Raw genomic sequence first — 22,723 nt, 5'->3', positions numbered from 1 at the left:
CTGCTTGGGCTTAGAATCATGCAGTCATTTATCTGTGGTCCATTAAAACTTAACTGTAACCCCAAAGTGCAAGAGAAATGAAACTACCAGTGTAATTTAAAAATCAGGAAATGGAAGTAAGTATTCCCTGTTACAACTTCTCCAACACAGCCATTTGCTTCTTCCCTCTCCACTTCTCTAGTTTACTTCAGAAAGCAGATCCACCAAGGGGTTGGGCGTACCTGGGGAGACAGTAGCCTACAAAAGCAGTTTTGCCATCAGAGAAACTGCAACTGGAGCGACATCCACGAGACAAGGAAGCAGCCAGCCTCTGCTGGCGTAACACAGCCGAGGCCCCGCACAACACTCGGTCACTTCTCATCACACCGTTCTTGGGGCATGCGGACTCCTTGTTTTACACTGTTACACCAGGAGTATATAGTATTGCACCACTGCTGTACAATTCCAACAGGTAATAGGATGCTACAAAGATGTCGGGATGTTGTTCATAAAAAAAGCAGAGATGAACGCCAGTGCTCCCCTCCACACCCTTGATCTGCAACCACTGGCTATTTTAAAAAAAAAAAAAAAAACACAAAAAACCCAAACTCTTCTTACACCTGAAGCCAAGTAGAAAATCTGTCTACTCTAGTGACTATGAAATAAAAGCAAATATATGAAACAAGATCACTAGATGACTTTGCAGCTTCTCCTATACAGTTCATTCACCATTCAAGTAAGCCACCTCCACTAAATATTTTCATTATTATTACGTGCTCTGTAGTCCATCTCTTTTAAGTCCATCTGTAAAAGTCTGGCAAATAGGTTAAACTCAAAACCAGTTAAGTACAATATTCAAACCTTTTATTTATGTGTCCATTTATTTAGAAAAACGTTCATTCAAGGAATGAAACTTAGGACTCTTGGGTACAGTACAAGGTATCATCTATGCTACCATCCACTCTTTTTAGCAGAATGAAAAAAAGAAAATACATACAGCTTTAGAATATTTTCACTTGTAATGACCTTAATTATAACAGCCACTCAAAAAATCCAGCATTGGAAAAACAATGCTAAACCAATACATTCTCTTACTTCCCTTATTTTGGAGCCAGAATGATACCATGATTTTTTTTTTAATTAAAATTTTTAGAAAAGACATACTTTTGTAGCACCCACCTACACCATGCAATTGTTTTAAGTAGCATCCCTAAAAATGGTATGACAGTTTTATGTGGAAACGGCTAGAATGTAAAGAACAATGTTCTAGCCCAGCAGTGAGACATGGGTACGGTATGATTTCCTACCACTCTGGGCATAAGCTTAAGTCACATCCGCACATCTGAGACTACACAAATATTTAAGCCGAAATAGCAAAATGTTTTAGAATGGAGTGTAGACATAGTCAAAGAAACAGGACACACTGAGTGTTAACACTAGACAAACAAATACTGAAGTGCACTGGCACATGTGCACTAAGCAAGCACTTTTGAATACCTGCTGGTCTGCATAAGAGTTGCATTTCTTGTAAGATGACATCAAAAACTGATATTCACCAGGTGCTTACCTACTCTCATATCAAAGCAGCTCCTCTTTAGACAGGGAGACCCCAAGCAGCACCTTAGGCCTTAGCTGTGGGAAAGCTGTATGAGCTCAGGCTGTACCAGAAGTAATTAACTGAGCACCTCACTCTCACCGTCTCTTCGTTTCCACAGGAAGTGAGATTGGGCCAATACAGGTCCACAGTGAAAGGTACTGAACACTGAGATCCACTGCAGCAAAGCAATTTAGGATATAAATGGCTCTAAAGAAGCACACGTCTTCCTAATGGAAGACTAGGTGTTTTAGCCAGCATATGGGAGGGAGGAAAGGAGGGCTGATGCTCTTTGTACCTTACCTTCCTAAGGAAAAATGCAAGCAAGCCCTTGTATTTGGTAACATCTTATTTTTCATTTCCCATACAGAAGCTAAGTCTGATGCCAGCTTATGCAAGGAAGTGACAGGATTTTATCCAAAATAAAAGCAGTCACATTTTCACAAGGTAAGTTTACACATGATTTCAACCTGAATCTAAAACCACAACCTGCCACAGACTTTGTCTTAACTGTCTATTTAAATATTGTGCATTCAATGTCTGCGACATATTTAGGTTTTTATACTAGGTTAACTATGGCTATTTATCATATTTAAATTTTAATCTGTGTTCTTTAACTAATAAACAAAAGAGCTGCTTTTTTATTAGGTTTGAAGTCATTTTAAATCAGCCTGAAGGAAAAAAAGCTGCAGTCATCTTGTAAAATATTACTAAAACCTTGATAAATATCTGGATTTTTATTCTTCACTGAGGTTTGGAAGCTCAACAAGTTTTTCAAAATAGATCAGCCCCTTTTTAAAAAGGGCATATTCACTTACTTGTCATAACATATAGTAGTTTATTAAATTTAAAAATTGGAAGTTGCTTTGTGTATTATCTACATGTGTAAAAGCTATTTTCAAACAGCAGCAACAGTGTCAATTTTGGAAAAACAGTTATCTAAAAAAACCTACCCGTACCAAAAGGCTAGTAGGACTAAGCTTCAGTCTACTTTGCCAGTAAGTTTACAAAATAAGAGTCTGTATCTATAGTTATGCAACATCCGAGGAGCTTGTTTGGAACTGTGAATGTTCGCTAGAAGTCAAAAGAGGTACCTAAGAATGCTCCACTACTGATGTAAGGAGGAAAACCCTCTTTTTAATCACAACACCAGTATGATGGAAGTTAAAATGAAAGTAAGAATTTGGTTTAAACAGCCTAAGCTTATACTGAATAAACTTTGAACAGAAGACACCTGCATTAACTAAGAATTTTAGCTTTCTTGAGGAGAGAGGGGAAGCTGATCTACTAATAATTCAGTAACAGGTACATTTTAACCTTCTGAAACACCTTCAGAGAGGTGCAGAGAACAATACAGATGGTTACATTGTTGTAGATAGAAGTTTGCATATTTTAGAGGTGCAACAAATCATCATTTGATATCAAAGGGCCCATGTTCTGTTCTGTGTGTACTGGATTGACAAAGCACATTTTTCAGTAAAGTTTTGCAGGCCCTGTTTCAAGTGCCACATGTTCTTCAAACTTGCTTACACAGATTCAAGTTCAAATGGTCTCTCTCTCTCTCTCTCTGTAAAATTTCCACAAACCAAGGAACTGCGAACTGTTTAGGATAGCTCAAGAATGCACCTTAACCTAAGAAGACAAAAAGATATTTCTGGGGTTGTAGAAAAATTGCTGGTTTAGATCTCATGTTGTAAATGGAAACAACCAATCAATTTACTATTTCTATTAAACTTGTTCCATATGACTCTATCCAATGGAAAAAAAAACAACCCAAAAAAACCTCAAACCAGGTACTGAAGGAAGAGGCTGCTTCTATAGGCACAAACACCAAATGATGAACAAGTCCTACATTAGAGGAAAATCTAGCATGCATCTTCAACACTGTACACAGAAATCAAGGACAAGAAGTAACTTAAAAACTATACAGGGAAACATTGCCTTCTTTTAAAAAGGTATATGGAAATAATTACACTGATTAATAAAACACTGATATTCACAACCCATCCAAACTAAACTGGTTTACATCTTCAAGAAAAAAAAAAGTCAAAATAGCACAGAACATTTTTTTTCTCTTAAGAAGCAGAAGGACTGCCACACTGTCAAAGATAAACTGTTGCTGCATATGAATTTGTGTCAACCTTCTCGTGCTTTCTGTTCAGGGGATGCAGAACACAGGGTCATGTCTCCTGCTAAATTGTTTACTGAGTTATCAGATGCCTATATAAATCAACCTTTTTCCCCTACCTAATTCATCATGGAGTTGCTACAGCTACAGTAACAAGACGTAAAAGGTTCCAAGAAATTCCTGTGAGAACTACTGAGGTTATTTTATGAATCAATTTGGATTTTTCTTTAGTTGACCTACACTCACCAATATATACTGTATATGCACCTTGAGTATAAGAACTGCATGAAAACAGTCTGAAAAAAATAAAACATGGAAACTGAGGTGTGAGGCAGTCAGTCCCCTTCCTACTTCTGATTATTATTTTATTCTTTTTTAAATACCACCACTGAAGAAACCCAATGCACAATATAGTCCCCAAACCCACACCAAACTGCTTTGCTTTGCTGTGCATCTTTCCCAGCAGGTTTTCACACCTGCTTCTTCAGGCAGAGCATTTGGAGGCTACAAAAGCACAACTTGTACTTCTCCATCAGTCAAGTTTATTTGTGTGATGTTTTTTCCAGATCTGGAAGTTTTTCAATTAGTGCTTTATGGTTCATGTTGATACTGGCTATAAGTCCTCCCTCATTGCCATCTGAGCCAGTGTAACTAATTTCTTCACCACTCAGGGTAGTCATATGGCCACCCAATGCTCTCAACACTGCATTTCCAGCACATATGTCCCACTTCTTAATGTAGGTGACATGGATATACACATCAGCTTCTTCTTGATTCTTTTCAGCCACATCAAGGAGGGCCAACACTTTATAACCTAGAAGAAATGGGCAGAGGTAAGGAAAAAAAAAGTTAAACCAAGTTTTCCTGTTCATCACAAAGGATCAGTCTACTAGTAAGTGTTAATAATAGGCACATGCAAGATTTAGGAAAGCAATATCATTAATTATATCATGCTATCCAGCATAACAGTGGAGGCACCTTTGTCTATCCTCTGACCCGTAGAGAAAATTTGAAAAAGGAACACCCCTCCAAACACACACACAAGATTCTTCCACTGCATCCCAATTAAACCCTTGGGTATTTGAGACACATTATTTTTAGACAGCCTTTACCAATATGCTACACAGACTTATCTCAAGACACATTAAAAGAACAAGATCAGAAACTCAAATATAGTTTTGCTCTTACATTCATTCACTTATTTCTTAATCTCTGTATTATGCTGAAGTCTACCTTTTTTCTTCCTGGCTTTTTATTACAATAGAAGGAAGATGCATACACCACTCTTTAATAAAGCAACTCAGCCCAGGGCATTCTCCTTTACCATACATTATGCAGTACAAAGTCATTACTCAAAATAGTATTCTTTGATGAAATTTTTTCAATTTTTCAACTGTTCACCCAATATCCTTGTTTCACTAAACTGTTCCTTCCTTTATCTTCTTATAAAGAGTCAAGCACTGGAGAAGATCTGCTATAATCAGTTATACTTTCAGTACCTTTATCATAAGAAAACTCATTTAGATTCATTGTCAAGAACCTATGCAAGATCTTCTTGACTAAACAAGCTGTGAGGGAGCTCTGGCTTTCCATATTAAAGATATAGAAAGATATATTTCCATAAAATTCAAGTTTTGCATGGCTTTTCTGAGACTTTAAAACTGCTATTGCTTTACACTAGTGCATCACATATTTGCATTCTGTCAGTAGCATGCACAAGGATATTGTGTAAGGTTACAAAAAGTAACATAAAACCTCTTTGGACTGAATATGAGGCAGATGAAAATAGACTTTAGTGACACTAGTTTTCTCTTTTGACATAAATGCAAGAAATAGTACCAAACTTAAATGGCCTTTTCTTAAAAAATTGTTTAATTAAACATTCTACTAGTTAACTAACAACCAACAGATTTTCTTTCATGATTCTGTATGTGGTCACAACCCTTTTTCCTCCACAGAGGCATCAGTACCTTCAGTGAACGCACATCAGTGTGTTCAATGAAAGGACCACGGTAACATTGCTGGTGCAGGCTTAGATTCACTAACATACTCACTCGTGGATAGCCTGAAGCCTGAGCTAAGTTTGCACGTAGGTTTCTACACACAGGAAACTATCCTGTGTCCCTGTGTCAAGTGCTTGCTTTTAGGGATGTGAAGAACACAAGGTAAGAGGAAAAAGAGGAGATGGCACAGTTACATCTTTTTGTCTAGTAACAGCTATCCCATTAAATCATCCGGAAGCAATAAAATGGATAGGATGCTTAAGGAATCAAACCTGCTCCACCAGCGGGGATTATCACAGTCTTATTTCCAAATGTCTGCCGTGCAACCTGCTCAACTTTTCCTGCATGGGAGCGGGATACAATAATCCGTGGAGTTTTCTCATTGTAGGAGGAGCGAGCTTTTACGTTTGACCCACCGTCCACCATTGCCCAGGCTACAAGAGAAACACAAATTCGCTTAAGATTTACAAAAGACAATTTCTCCTAAGGTAAAAGGATACTTATCTGAGAAAATGAAACTGATGCATCTGACTTAATTTGCCTCCCTACTGTAAAAGAGAAGGTTAGGTCTGACAGATGGAAGGGGTATATGCCTACATGTGCACATAAGCAGAAGAGAAACAGCTCCCTCCACACGCTTTTGTGCATATGGCATTATCCCATGCCTGACTATTCTTGTGTGATACTTAAAAACCAACCAAACAACAAAACCCCAAAAACCCCAACACCAGAGTAAGAAGGAAAAATCCCAAGTAGCAATATTTAGTAATATTTATAACTTGTTATTGGAAAGCCACCGAAGTTAAATCGATGGCTCTGAGTCAGAAATAGATCCAGTATTTCCTCAAACAACCTTTCTATAAGAACAAAGCCCCACTACCCTTCAAAGCAGATAGCAAAAATGCTATTGAGTCATTTTGTTCAAAAGGATAAAAATGCTAAGGAAAGAAATAGCTCAGGAGAATAGTAATCTAAGGAAAACATTTGATGGAGTGTTTCGGAGGACTGGATTTCAAATACACAACCTCCCACTTGTTTTATCATGAGGTTCAAAGCCAAGTTTGGCAAGTGGCACCCCCTAACCATTAATTTGACATTTACTTAGCAGACTAACCAGCAATTTCATCTCAGTAGAGGGCCAGATTGTATGGCAACAGACTGAGTTACGTGTAATAACAATGCTGACTGCCCTTTATTGCTTTGTATTTGTGTGGTAGCATGAGGAACAATCCTACTCACAAGATATTGATATTTCCAGCTTGGGAAATGAGTACTCTTCACATAGAATGACAGAATACATTGCATCTCATCTGATACCATGTATAAACATTTTACACTTTACTATTATTAAAGGAGAGAAATTCTCAAAATTACCATGCTAAAAAACCCCATTTCTTCAGATAGATGTTGATCCTTAGAAAAATATGTTCCAAAAACCCCCAAGATTTTTAAAGTGTATTGGAATATAGTACATACTTAAATGACTGGAAATTAAGTTCATATTTAAAGACAGTAAAATATTTAGCACTAAATATTTAGCATTCAGTGGGCAAAAAAGAGAACAAATAAAAAATACATTGATTAAGTCTTAGTTTCTGTGCCAGAGCTACTGCGTAACTTCACAACTCTAGAGGTCAGTATTGCCTAAGGGAAAATGAGAACAGAAATTCTTATTTCAGATATATAGTATGCAAGACGTGAATACTAAAACTACTTTGAAGCTTTCAGAGTGCAGACAAACATGCAGCCATCCTCACTGATACATTGTTAATATTAATTACGTCAGGTTGTGGCATTGAAAGTATGTCAGATAATCAAGCAGTCTTGCCTGTTACATACAACTAGTTGCCATTAAGATCTTTAATCTACCTTTGTTATTCACTCTGAGTAAACACCAGCTCCTGGCTATACTATCACACACCCAAGTTATTCTGCTGAATGAGCAAAGTACTTTTCTGCTAAAGACTAACAGCACAAGTAAGACTGGTCAGTACATGTAGGTTTCACTTTCTTTGGTTTGCTATAAGCACTCCGACTGAAGGGATCTTAATTCTTGAACACAGTTTCAGTTAGTTTTAAATGCATCATTTTTATGTTGAACAAGTGGAGCATTTTCCTTTGTGGTTTTATAGCACAGAAGGCATTTGCACCTCTAATTCCGAGGTCTGCAGCAGTGCTCTTTTGCCCCAGGTACTATTTTCTCATTTATACCTACAAATGTTTTCTCAAACATCAAATTTTAATTAACACTATGACTGAAGATGCTGGAAATATGTGAAGCCATTAGGGTACCTGTGTATGCTGAGAATGGCTTGTGTATCACTCCTATGACTGGTTTACCATTTACAGCCACGCACACCATTGTTGTGACATACTGTCGAAGATCCTCTGTGGGCAAAATGAGAAAGTGAGCAAGTTCACAGCCAGATGCCAACAACACAAAAAGAAAGCAGACCTGACATTATAAAAATGTTGTTCTTTGAGGACTAGTCTACATTCTGCCTTTTACAGTTATGTAACTTTGCTGTATCTTCAAATAACCTTGCAGTTTTCAAAAGGCTTTTAAGTTTCCCAGGAATTTTTCCTGTTCAGTAGATGTAACCTACAGTCCTACCAGGTCTAATGCTAACAGTTGTGTATTATGCAGCAGGTATTTTCATGGAAATCTCTGCCCCTATAATCTCCCTTCTCTACCCAACCTCCTATCTTCTATTGGTGCAAAACTGATAATTCAAATACCAAAGTACATTCACCTGAAGAGGTGAGATTGTATCAATGGAATATTTGCAAAAAACAAAAATTCCCCATTTTTCTATTTGTTCTGCAGTACATATCAGAAAAAATTTTAGTTGGATTCTCTTGAACTGTTTATGTGACATCTCAACATCACATTGATGAAGACTGAACTATGCATGCTTTTTTAAAAAATCATAGCAAAATTTTTTATATGAAGTTAAACAGAATATTTACTTAGTATTCCCTTTAAATAAACAACAAAAAATATTCCAAGATATTTAGTGTTGCCACCATAATAACTGAAATAAAGAAATGTGTAATTCCAGCAGCATCCATAAATGACAGTTACCATTTATTTTAGCAATTACTTAGTCGCAAGGAATACCCAACTCATTTCAGAGTTGGTATATATAAAAGTAAATGCTACGGCCTGATAACTATAGAGGTTTCATTATGCAATTTGTTCAATTAAAATCACACTAGCTTTGACATAATGCACTTTAACAACAGATGCCATTTTAAATACTTACTATTTTGTCTCCAGTACAAAAGGCAGACATCAGAATTACACACATGATTTGTCAACAAGAATCAGCTACCTGTGTATTCTTGTGTAGCATCTAATGGATCAATCCAGACAGTAACACTTTCTGCTGGAACCTCTTTAGGCTGTATTTTTTGTTTTATGTCTTCAGGAATACTGCGATCCCAAGGGACTGTCTCCTGATCAGCTGTATCAACATGTTCTTCAGAGTTTATCTATGATAAGACAAAAAAAGTAGTTGCATTAACTTATCAGATACAGTAACTGTGGAACTGAGGAAAATTACAGATTTGCTCATACCTTCTCTTTCTCCCTTCACCTCCAGCTAAAAGTTGAATTAGTCTAAAAGCTAAATGCTAAAAGCATGAATTAGTCATTTCTCAGCAACTCACAAGCTATTACAGTCATGGACAAGCAATGGAAAACCACAATCTAGACCTGTGAACCACACCACAGCTGGACACTGTTCCTTTGGCTGTGGCTCTTCCTACTGAACCTTCTCATAGTTTGAATTGCAGGGGTTTTAAAATCAAAAGTTAAATGCAGTTGCTTCAAAGACTACAAGCACAGCATTTGACTTTGGACAATTGTGCAGTATACATATATAGTAGGGGTCTGATATTCCATTTATGCAGACCAGTAGATGCAGATTGAAATATATAGATATTTTAACAACAAACATTTTGCAGACTGTACTATGATTTGGGGGAGCAGGAATCCTAGTATATATTCCTGCTTCCAGCATGGAGTTACAACCAGCAATTTAAGCAGCTCAACTGGATGTAACTGTTACACAACTGTCAGATGAATGTTATTTGATAAAGAAGTTAATAACATTCCTTAGTTGTCTTTAGGGTAGGTTGGGCTAAGGATCCAAGAAGGCCCATGAAGAACGTTTATAAACAGCAGTCAAAGGCCACATTTAACCCTATTGTCACTTGCTGCCTAGCTTAATAAATTTTATTCTGGGCCAGACGGCATTTCAGTATGCCAAACAGAGCTCGGTCCAGTAGAAGAGCACACAGTCCCAATCTGTTGGATGGAATAACGTTCTGCAAAACCCAATACAATGTCATTACGACTGCAGTAGCAAGATATTTTTGGATCACGAGAGACGCAGTTATCACAAAACACTGAACGTAATGATCTCTCATGTTACAAAACATCACATAACCCAGCAGGAAATACGGATCAATCTGTCTTAACCCATCCATATCAGCTTACCATCACTGCAAACATGGTCTATAGGAGAGCTGTAACGCAACTGGACATAAGAAATGCTAACAGGAATTTAGACAAATTCATCCCATTTACTTTTAGCATCTCAGATACATTAGGAGACTAGTATTTCTGCTCCTACTGCTGTAAACAAAATCATTGCTACTGTGCCTTTCAAGCTTCAGCCTGTGTGAACCCTTCAGAAACACATCACTCCATTAATTACTCAGTAGGATGATGATGCTTATGGCTTAGATGGTTATATGCCTGAAGTTGAGCGTAACCAATTTGGACTTTTAGGACATTTCAGAATATTAGTAACACAAGCTTTTTTATTCTTGCTAACTCTAAAGGTGGCTTCCTCTAATACAATTCTAAAGGGATGCCAAACTGACTAGCTCCGATGTCCAGTCAAGGCAAAATAGCAGGTGCACAAGGGATGCAATATGTCTACAACCTAGAACCACCGATTTCCCTTTACTTGCTACAGGTAGAGTCAAGATTGGTAGCTCAGACTCAGGTAACTGACTGATAGAGCAGATAAATCCCCTCTGACTAAACCAACTTATTACAGGCAAATGACATTGAAAGACAATGAAAATAAAGAAATGATCAGACTATGTTTCAATGTTATAGACTTTGCATCAGTAGGATTTTTACATAATTCACATCATGATAAGAAAAGACATCACACACCTCAACCATAACACATTATTAGCAAAGGGTCAAAGGCCATCCTCTCCAGAAGAATTAAAAGAAAACAAGCAGAACTGCAGCAACTCCAGCCATTCATCATAGCTGTCTTCTCACGTAAAATCAGCATTTGAAGCATTGTATGCCAAACACAGAGTCCTTGAAGTTGCCCTGACATTTACAAATTAAACATCTGTCACTGTACAATAAACCTGATGATCCTGTTTTCCCCTAGGGAAAACAGTTCTGCAAAGCGAAGATGACTAGTCCCACAGACTTGGCAGCCTCCACACAGCCCCTGGGCAGTTTAAGTTCCACTACAGCGTATTATGCACCACCATAAGAACGCATTTCCTCAACAGAAGGAAGAGGCTTCCAATAAGTTAAAAGGGTTGGAACCAATCCTCAAAAGGAAGAATATCTTGCTAAACCTGTTGTTACAGTACACTAAAAGACTGAAGCTACCTGAAAGGTATTGATTCCAAAGAAAGACCTCCCACTAGTTCAAATTTCATAGCAGTGGCCATGATGCTGCAATATTTATAATGCTCACGAGGAGTCTCTCTCAACAGCTGTGATTAATCTGCCAGAAAAAAAGAAAAAAGGGAGGGAGGGAGGTAATAGTGATGATGTTACAAAGCTATCTGGTGGAAAAAAAGGAAAAAAAAGAGGGGAAAAAAAATCAACTGGATCACTAGTTCTTCCATTCATATGGCCATTTACTCTGCAGCCTTAGCTGAATACTCCCGAAGTCATAGTCCAAATAGAAATTCCACCACATGTAGTTATTTATTTATTGCTAGGAAGCTACATTATAGGTAGCTTGAACATATAGTTGCCTTAGAGAGGATCGCCATCCTTTAACACTGGGAACCTCTCTCTTTTTCTTTCTATCCCTCCTCTTTTTTTTTTTTAAATGCATGAGAATACACCCACAAAACACTCCTTTGTGTTAATATGATGTTCTGTTCCTACTTGTCATTCTCATTTGCTGGAAGCCTCCAGAGGCCATGACCTTACATTTCAAGCTTTTCTGTAGTGATATGGATATGTTGTTGACTTCATTCCCAAGTCTTCACTCAGAAATTAGGAGTAGCTATAGTAGAAAAACAATCACAATGCCAAATGTTTCAGACAACAGAGCTTGTTCCACCAAGACACTCTTAGTCAATTAAACTGCTACATTAGTGTAAATAATTATAAAGTTTGCATACTTGCTATCGTATACATAACTTTGCCTACTCCTAAGAGTCAGATTTAGATAGCAAGCCCACATGCAAGAACTTGAGACAGCAAGCAGAAGACAGAAATAAATAGTTATTTGGGGTTAGCCACCTAAGAGCTGTAAGCTGTAAAGCCCATCTCAAGAAGTTCTGAAAGCTGCCCCCCTGACACCAAGCTTAATGACATTTCAGCAACCTTCCCCAGTTATGCTTGAGGGGGAAGTCTTCCTCACAAGGAATAACTGCATCAAACACAGAGATTTAATAAAATATATGTAAATCAGTGAATGGACTACTGCTGAAAGATCACCACAAAAAAAAAAATTATTTTATAAACGAGGCAGTCTGGCTGCATCTCACCAGTGCAGAGCTTCCTCAAAACTTATCTGCAAGGTGCAGGAATCTCATCACAGATGAGGGATACTGCTTCTGGGAGCCAGCAGCAGAGGTCAAATGGCAACACCAGGATCAGCCCATGGTGCACCTTCCAAAACACCCAGGTGCTCCCAGCCTTTGGACACCCACTGCAGAGAAAACACTCTCCTCTGGCATGCTGGTGCTTGGAATACAGATCTGCTCAGGGACATGGGAAGCAACTGAGGAGCGTACTACAAACGTGTGGATAAGTACGGTGCTCTGAACAAACAGCCAACAGTCCCCATGACGTAAAGACTTCAGGGAACCTCACAGTGGCTCGTTGACCTGTGTTGGGCTACTCCCTACCAGCACTTCATGATGTCTATGTGGCAGCTCATCACTCAAACCTACTCGAATACTAGATAGCTGTCAGTGGCGAGGTGAACAAACTCAGGCTTTTTCCTGGTTTGAAAGAGTAGGACACAGCTGTAGTTTTGCCTTTGAATTCACCCATTAAAGATAAATTAAACTGAAAAAAATACATGCTAAAAAATTAAACAGAAGTTTCTGTTCAAATTCATTTTATTTTTTTTAATAAACATCAGTACATGAAAACACAATGCTTTTCTTAGAAAGCGTTTGGTTGTATGTTAATTTTATTTAAATTTATTACTCCCCCTCCTTCCCTACATCCTTATCCATCCCAATATTAATTTTGTATTTTAATATGCAAATAATCCAATATCTTGAAAAAAGATGAGGTAGCACAGCTACTTATTCCTGAGTGTCAATATCCCCTTTGATAATTAAGTCCTCTCAAATCCAAATCTCAGTGCTGTTTTATTAGAATAGAAAACAAAATAAGAACACCACGAATATGATTCCACTGTAATATAAAGAAGAAACACTAATTAAGCTACTCAAGGTAAAAACAAAACAAAAAACCCCCACAGTTTAGGTAATAACAAAAGATAATATTCACTAGTCAGAATATGAATATAAGGGTATTCCATATATTACATTTCAAGAACAAAGACTGGAAGAGGTTGCCCAGAGGGGTGGTAGATGCCCCATCCCTGGAAACATTCAAGGTCAAGTTGGACGGGGCTCCGAGGAACCTGATCTAGTGGAAGATGTCTCTGGTCATTGCAGGGGGTTGTATTAGATGACCTTTAAAGGTCCCTTCCAACCCAAACCATTCTATCACTCAATGGATAAGTCTATTGATTTGAATGGGGCCATGAAAACGAAAAGCCTGGAGGCCCAGACAAACCAGGGTGCACAGGGGAACCCTGTTAGTAAATGTTAGTAAATGTTAATGTTAGTAAAATGTTAATGTTAGTAAAACATTAACAGATGTTTGTCTTCTGTTTTGTTAGGGCACTAACTCTGCATGACATACACAGCCACTTCATCACTGATTACACAACGTAAGCATTACGCATACCCAAGACTGAAACTTAACTTTGCCATTTGTATTCACCTGACAGGAGATGGAGGAAAGGAACAGAAGGAGGAAGAGGGACAGAAGTAAATAAGTAAATGCAAACATTTACAAACAATGAACCAACAATGATTCTGATACCTTCTTACTGGCTGACTGAGAGATGTCCCCTGTGGACGGTGGAAGATATTTTATCACTATATGCACCCTCAGGACTAATGTCCAGAGCAACCAGTAAGAGGATACCCACAGCTACACACTTTGAAAGGTGCGCTGACCTACTAGGTGGCTGCCCAGGACAGCTCTTGATTTGCTGTTACTTGATTGTGCTTCAGAGATGTCACAACTCAGGGGAGAGCATTTCAACCAGCAGCCTTTGGGCTTTCTCCCACCAAGCCTCACACCCCGCCCCTCCAACCACTGCCATCCCGCTGCTCCAAAAAGTGATGTGCCCTTACACCCACTGCACTACAAGTCAGACTGTTTTACCTCCATTTGCTCAGCTTCTCTCTGGTTTTCCCCTCAAATGTATCAGAGGTGAAAGCTGTCTCATCTCCTCACAGTATCTGTGCACACACAAACTGTGTGAAGGAATCAGATGCCAAAACCTTTGAACGTAAACACCCACTCAACAAGTCAGGACATATAAATATGCACAACAGGAGAGCACTCTCCAGGAGAGCAAGAAGCGGTCAAAGCACCATATTTCCAATAACTGAGGAAAGTATCTAACTTACCCTGGTTACAAAACAGGGCTCCAAAATCTGTTATGGAAGGAGGGACTCACACCAAGTCACACCAAGACTTGGTTCACCTGCAGCCCGGACCATTCATGATCCCTCCCTTCCAACTTTTGAATTTTGTTATGAAAAGATAGAGATGACCTTGCTGAATCACATGGTTCTCTATATAAATAGCTAGTTAAAAGGTAATACAGTATAATAAAAATATAAAGTATATTTGTATATAAATGTGTAAGGTATAAAAATATGCTAATATATAAAATAATAAAAGGTATAAAAAAAACCACATTCATTTGAAATGAAAACAGCAAGTACTTTTATAATAATGCCATGGCACAGTTAAAGGAGGCATGCATTTGTCAAGGCACAGAAGTCCAGACAGACAGAAGCTCTCCTCTACCATTAACTACATCTTCATTTCTTTTTAACAAGTAGTAGTCACTTCGTGCAGGAACAAGATGACAGGACGTGCAAAGAATATGGACAAGCCTAAATATCAAAAAGCTCGGTTAGTGCTTATCAAAACTCATTACATGGCTTTGGTCATTAAGCCAGCAGGAAGCAGAGTGAAACAAACAGGTTTTCATAACTGGTAAAGATGTATCGTGTGACAACTCTGCTTCTACTGACTTAGGATGAATAGAAGTTGGTGAAAACAACAAAAACACAACAGAGGGAACTGGCGTGGATCACAGAATTCACACAGTTTACACTAGTAATCTGTTGAAACAACCAAAATTCAAAACCAGTTAAAGTAATAAAGTCATTAGCTCACAACTTGTTTCAGTAGATGGCAAAAGTCTCCATTACAGTTCTGTACACATGCACGTCTAGCAAAGAGAAAGGGATGACTACCTTGTCACAAGAGTTACGATGCTACTTTTCTTTTTAAGAAAACAGCCAAGTAAGGCTAGATTGAAGTCTACCAACACAATAAATAACACCTAGAAAACTTTTGCTGTTTGTAAGTAGCTACACTACTAAGAAACTCTAATCTTCAGATGCTCAGCTGACAGACTACACACCCCCGGTACACACACAAGCCAAATGAACTACTTGTAATTACATCTGAAAAGATAATCACAGAACTCATTACCATAAAGTAACAAGATTTAATTTCATTTTAGGTAAAGAGCCAGCATAAGTCATCTAGAATCTGTTAAAACCCATGTTAGGAGATGCATCTCCAGACAACACCTATTCATGAGATTTCAATTAACATTCACACTTCTTGATTTTAGCAACTGCCAACAGGTTTCTAAGTAAACCATCTGGGTCAGAAGAATGTTAATTTTTTTAAAAACCCTAAGACCTAAGGAAGCCATTCTCCCAACATGAAGAGACAAACAAATTACTGAACTTATTCAGCAAAGTACTGAAATCCTTCTGAAGTTTAGGTAGCATTTTGGTTTTTAAACCTACTTTTTTTAACACATCTTTCCCACAGGATCAGTATCAGCTGCAGAGCTTGCCATCTCAGATGAAATTCCAGTTTTCTAAGTATGATAGTTGGCACTGTGGTCAGAGGCTTGTAAACAGCAGGTTTAAACCTAGAAAGTACCTTCAAGTAGCTTGATAGAAGAGGAGTGCTTGGAGACATTAATCTTCAAAAAGTGGAATTAATTTAGAAGAAAATCTCATTAAAAGTAAAACCAACATGTTCTTAAATTTCCATTTCAAACACTGACGCCCGATTCCAGCGTTATTTTGCACAAACTTGAAATGAGGTATTTATCATCTGTCCTAACTGGAAAGAGATAGAAGAACATTTGGATTCAGGACAGTGGCAAGACTGATAAAAAGATGCTTGAAGAGAAAGACCGGGACAGAAGATGACTTGATTTCCATCAGTCACAATTAAAAAAAAAAAAAAGAAGAAGAAAGAAAAGATATTTCTCCATTTAGTATTTGCACTAGAAAACAAGACATATAGCTGGTGCAACTACAGAACATAAATCAATGCACTGGTCAAAAAATAAGCCCAAACAGCTGAAAATGAAAAGTATAGGACAGAATTCATTCCAGCAAGTAAGACTAAAATCTGCATCCTAGAAAAAAACACTAGTATAGTACAGAAGCAAAATAGCAGAACTGTGTGCGTCACTTTAAAACCTGCTTTTTCATAGTGGAAGGACAGAGGGACTCTGGCCACAGTGCTAGTTTAAGGAACACATTTTCCTCTGTCCATCAGTCCTGCCTTTGTGAGCAAGTAGGGCTACTCCTTCAGATGTGCTGACGCAGTCTGTTGGTAGGGCCATAACGTGAAGTGAAACAGCATATTCCTAAATCATCCTTATTTTACATTTTTACCTTGGATACATTCAGATATCAATGTCCTGACACTGACCCCTGGACAAGTGGCATTAGAAAAATGGAAGACCCGATGCATGGTGCTGAGAGAGAAGCTCTTTTACCGGGTAATGCTGCTGAAGCCTCGGTATCATGAGATCATCTCTTCAGAGAAGCTCTTCTGGCCAGAACATACCACCATTTCTGGCCAGTCTCTAACTGGATTTGGAAACACTGCTTTCCCAGTCTCCTCTTACTCCAGCAGCAGCACTGGCTCAAGCATCTCCTTAATCCCCTCACCTGATTCCCATTCCAGTCCTTCTTATCACACCATCATTGTGCTAACACAAGGAATAAATGGGGCTGCATGGAGAACCAACCAGGAAAGCAATGAAGTAACCCAGAAAAGATAAATAAAACAAAAGAAAAAGAGCAGAGGGGATGTTTATAGCTGGATCAGAGCTTTAACTTGCTCTCAGCTTGACAAACAAGTAGACAAGGACAACACACTGGTGGCGCAGGAGCAGTAAACACCTCAAGCCTGTAACTGCAGTTCAGCATTTTATCAAGAGAAACCTCTACATATATTTTAGCATGAAATGTATTTTAAAATCAACTGCACAAACATACTTCATAGAAGATGAGTGCAAATATTCATTGCCAAATGTTGAGCGTGATCAGACACGGGTAATACTTGAGTTAGAAATAACTGACTTGCCCCTTCCTCCCCTATCTTTCTCATGCCTATTTCTGAGCGATAGAACAACAATACTCAACACCATTCAATCTACTACACAGTGATAAAGCAGAATTATCTGCTCCTCTTTGGTCTTACCTAAACTAGCTGTGAGAAGTCTTGAACTGATGCAAATGCATCTATTTATATCAAATAGAGCAAGTGATGTAAGCAGTGGAGTTCCTCTTTCTCTGTAGAGACAATACCCTTACTTAAATGAAAAGACAAAGGCATTTTGTACAGGTGGTTTTTTTTTTTTTTCTTCTCTTCCTCCCCTCAGATTTTGAAAGCTTTTTTTAAAAATCACAACTGTCAAGATTGTAAGACTCTTTCCAGATTTATTTCAGCTTCCACAAGTGAGAAACCTAACTCTTCCATCTTCTCTTAATAATCACACCTTAAGAGAAGATCTGCTTCGAGTGTTTGCGTGCTTTCCCTTATTATGTCCAGCAGCACAATACAGGGAATCCAAGGCTGCTCACTGACTTAAGCTTAAGTCAGTCAAATGACTTCTGGTTATATTTAAACATTGGAAAGCCATAGCTATTCTTAGAGGATAATTAATGGATTATTTCCTTTGCATTATAGGCATATTTTGGCACCTAGGTTTTGTGCTGGTTGCCTTTTTTTTTTTCCTGACTGCAGCATTTGGCATCAATTTAAACAGTGAGGTACCCCTGTTAGGCTCAAGGACTCCATGATGTGAGTATATCACCTTTTTGCATAAGTTTAGTCTTTGAATTCTTTCAGGCTTTGACAGCTCTTGTTAGCAGCATCTTCTCTAGCAAGAAGAGAAGAGGGGTTTTATTTGACTTCAGCAGTTTTTTATACTGGAGCATCCCTCTGTGCACAGGGATAAGGCTAGAGGTATAAAGTACGATGCTTCTTACAAGATGCAGTCTTATACTGCCTCACACGAAAGGTGTCTCAGGAAATCCTCTATAATCCTCATATTCACACTGAAACTGCAGCAAGTCTGTTCTATGAAACAGTAGCAGTTTTCGATGTGTTGTGCTGAAGGTACACATGAAGGTTTTGCAGACTGAGATGAGACCTTGTCTTCACACTCAAGAAGTGTATAGTGCCACATGTATATATTAAAACAAAGGTTTATTTTGGTTTAGACAAATGTGTACAAATACATCATCATCATAGTATAGACTTTAAAAGACAGCATGTCTTATCAGTATATACAGCTTAGTGGATATTTTTTGAATGCCGCATGAGATAAGCTGTTATTCTTCAGGTCATGTAGTCAGACTACTAAATATCCCATAGCTGATCTGTCAGACTGGATAACTCTAGATCAGCTGAATGATTTGTCAAACAAACTTTTCCTAGTCATCCTCACTGCTCAAGCTCAGTCAATCTAAGGGGGGTGGGAGAAGGAAAAAAGAAAAGAAAAAGACATATGCCTGATTTTTTTCTAGATCCACAGATGTACATCCACATTTTTGTCTTCATGCTGTGTTTGAGAACACATCTGCACTTTAGAACGTACCATCTATTGTTAAAGTCAACTTTAAGTCAACTCTAAGGAAAATAAAAAAATGTACCAAAGTTTTTTAAAAGTAGATGTTCAAAGTTAACATCCTCCAAGAGGAAGAGGCACGAGTCAGACTGTCACTGCTATGCATCCCAGGCACCGAAGCAGTCTATGCACGTGACCACAGACATGGAACACGCAATACAGTTCACTGAGCTCTCCAAGCCCAAACCAAACCCCTGGCCTTCTCCATGAACAACTCTTGTGTCTAAACTGATGAAGTCTCTCCATCTGTGGAAGGGGAGAAACCATACAGGTTTCAGGCAGTGATACAGGTATATTGTAATGCCAAGCATTGTGAGGACACTGAATAGTAAGGGAGAACAGGGGACAATACTTTTTCTTCCTTTAATGTAGGGCCTGTGAAGGTGGCTTGCCACTAACAAACAATCCTGCAATCTTCAGAACATAACCATCATAATCTTTCTGTAGAGGAAGATTAATCACATATCAAGTTTATCAGATATTGAAGAATTTAGTGTTTCCTTTTCAATGCATTATCTACAACACTTAAACAAAAAACCCACCACCCTGAGGAACTTCCAGAACAGCCACTGAAAACTCATTGAGTAGTAACTAAACTTAACCACACTACTTTTTCTCTCAGCCTATCCAGGAAAAGCATGCAATCATCATCTTTGAAATGCAAACTTAGGATTTTCTATCCATTTCAAATGACTGTAAAAAGCTAAAGAATTTAACATCAAGAGACTGAAGAGAAATTCTCATTCACCAAAGCGAAAGTAGAAACAAAGCCTGTATCAACCAAAAAGCCTCAAAGTGTGGTTCTGGTTTGGGTGCAACCTCAAGTGTTAGACCTAGATTTTGGAGGCAAGTGAGAGCTGAGGGAGTTGTACATCTCTGAAAGAAGGAAATTCATTTTGCCCACTTAGGCAGCGATCCATAACATGATACTGCTGTTAGCTCTTGTGACTTTGCACCAGCAGATAAGCTAAAACTCAACAGACTGTAAGACTACGTTCCAAAACCTCAAATTCTCAATCCCTTCTCCTCACTCCTGGCTCTCCCTATAACTGAGGGCAGGAAGGGCAATTTAAGAAAATAGCATTGCTAATCTCAGCATCATAAACATACGCAGAATGGGTGCTATGAAGTTATCTTTAACCAGAGAGAGCCTAATTCACACTGTTTAGGCTCGGCGTTCCCCCCCACCCCGTGTCCATATAATTTCAAACGTATAGTTTCACCTGGCATAGCTTCACTTATACACAATCCCACTCCTTCCCCTGCAACCCAACACCCACGGCAACAAGCGTGAGGTGGCACTGCCACAAAACCAACAAGACGGGAAGGAAAAATGCAAAACAGGGGCAGCATTTCCCGTCGGCGGTTACCAAACGGAGCGGTGACACGTGCCCCCCCGCAAACGGACGAGCCCTTGCGGCGCGGGAGCCCGGCGGTTCGCCTCGGGGCGTTACGCGGCCGGTAACGAGCAGCTCAGCGCTGGAGCTCTACACCGCGGGGGGCGCCCGGGCCCAGCAGCCTCCCCCCCCCCCGCCCCCGCCTGACGGGAGGGAGCCCGGCACCCACCTGCACGGCGGGGAACGCGCCCTTCAGCAGGTAGAACATCCTGCGGTTGGAGAGGAGGTCGCCGGTCGTCAGCTGCTCCTCGGCCCCCTCCCGCGTCTTCCCCTTCGCCTTGGCGTTGAGGACGTTGCCCTCGCGGACCCGCTTCACCTCCTCCCCGCCCCTGGCGGCGGCCAGGACGGACACGGCCAGCAGCTCCCGCAGGTCCACGGAGCCGGCGGGAGCGGAGCCGCGGGGGCTCTCGGGCCCGCCGGCCGCCGGCTCGCTCGGCATGAAGGCGGCGAAGCGGCCGGCCAGGAAGCCGGAGTAGAGGTGGTAGAGGACGCCCAGCCCCAGCAGGCAGAACACGGCCATGCCGAGCGGCGAAAGGCGGATCCCCATGGGGGCCATGGCCGCAGGGGAGGAGGCACGGCAGGGCGGGCGGACAGCGGTACCGGGCGCTCACCACAGCCCCATGACGCCGTCGGGGCGCGGCGCACCGCTCCCTTCCCTCTGTTACCGCGGCCGGCCCGGCTCCACGCTCCCCAGCGAGCCGGCGGGGAGGCAGCGCCGTCTGTATCCGGGTCAAGCGGAGGCGGGGCCCGCTGCTCGCACTGAGCATGTCCCACCGCCCTCTCGGTGGGCTCAGCTTGGGGGTACCGCTGTCCTGTTGGCTGTCCCGGCGGGAGGCTGCGAGATTCCTTCGTTTCCTACCGTGGGCATGTCTGATAGCGCACACACACCACTCTTCGCTTGCTGGTTCTCCTGAAACGTGGGGGCTTAGGGGTGGTTTTTTTTGCTTCGTTTCCTTCTAGACAGCAGGTGGGCGAGGAGCGCGTACCACCAGGCAGCGGCAGGTCCGGTGGAGCTGTCCCTGCCCGCCCCTGCCCGCTCCTAGCAGCGCGACCACCTGCTGCCTGCGGGGGCTGCACCGCCCCCGGCTCCTGGCAGCTCGGAAGGGTGGCTGGACAGGCCGGGAAGGAACTTTACATCGGGAGCTGTCCTTTGCGTAAATTGCCACTTAATTTCTAAAGATTTGCTGTTAATGGCTCTGAGCATCAGCGCTGCGAGCACCTCTCGTTTTTCACACACTGGTTAGGGAACTTTGAGACTCGCAGCCGCTTTGTGCTACAGCCTGCAGGAAAGGGGCTCGAGGTTAAGATTTACTTTCATTCAGTACAATGAAGCAAAAATCCTACCGTTTTCCCAGCCAAATGATGTGCTAAAGGCCTACCTGTCTTAATTTATGCTTTTTTTTTTGTTGTGTTTTTGCACCTCAGTAGGTTTGGGGGAGTGTGAAGCTGCATGTTTATGACCGAGATGGACATCTGGGATGGAAACCAGGAAGAATCTCTGATTTTTTTCTGTTTTCTTTTCTAATTCTAATAGTTTTTAGTAAATTATATCAGAAACAAATTAATTCAGCATTGTTTGAATTAATTACATGGTTTTTTATTCAAGAAGTATTCTTGTCTGTTGGTACACAGGTTATGGAAACAGACCTTAGTAGTGACTCTGGAAATAAGTAAATACTAGGGATCATGCAATATAGCTATTTTCCTGGGATCTTGTGGTTGGTTGGGTGTTTGGGGTTGGGTTTTTTATTTTTTTGGGGGGGGGGGTTGTTTGGTTTTTGGGGGTTTTTTTACAAGTGTTAAACTTAGGTAATCAAGAATGTGAAAACTAGGAAAGACCAAAATCAAGATTGGTCTTGCAAACTGAACTTGCCGTATCATCTCCTTTGCATTTCCATTTTAATGGCAACTTCAATTACAGGGTGACAGACCATGTGTCCTGCAGGGTCAGACCCTCTCTGAAGTGTACACGTATGTGCAGGGACTGCAAAGGAAGAAAGGACTGTAGGAAAAGAAAGCATTGAATTTGAAATGAGATTCAAAAGAATTGGATTTTATTCTTAGCTATGCTGGGATTTATATGCTAGCAGGCAACAAGAAGAATGTCC

General features: G+C 40.2%; 1 protein-coding gene across 1 annotated transcript; it reads right to left on the bottom strand.

Annotated features, from left to right (window-relative positions):
* Positions 1 to 826: 826 nt before the first annotated feature.
* Positions 827 to 21,487, bottom strand: BPNT2 (3'(2'), 5'-bisphosphate nucleotidase 2). Its single transcript, XM_075744045.1, has 5 exons — positions 20,785 to 21,487; positions 9,040 to 9,199; positions 7,997 to 8,092; positions 5,977 to 6,138; positions 827 to 4,515 (listed from the first exon to the last, which is right to left on the bottom strand). Exons 1-5 carry the CDS (start codon positions 21,169 to 21,171, stop codon positions 4,244 to 4,246), a joined length of 1,077 nt encoding a protein of 358 aa, XP_075600160.1. The 5' UTR covers positions 21,172 to 21,487; the 3' UTR covers positions 827 to 4,243.
* Positions 21,488 to 22,723: the final 1,236 nt, after the last annotated feature.

The sequence above is a fragment of the Balearica regulorum genome, chromosome 2 (assembly GCF_011004875.1).
Source record: "Balearica regulorum gibbericeps isolate bBalReg1 chromosome 2, bBalReg1.pri, whole genome shotgun sequence".
NCBI lineage: Eukaryota > Metazoa > Chordata > Aves > Gruiformes > Gruidae > Balearica > Balearica regulorum.
Note: the sequence above shows the minus strand (reverse complement) of the source record. Positions and strands in the feature narration are given on the sequence as shown.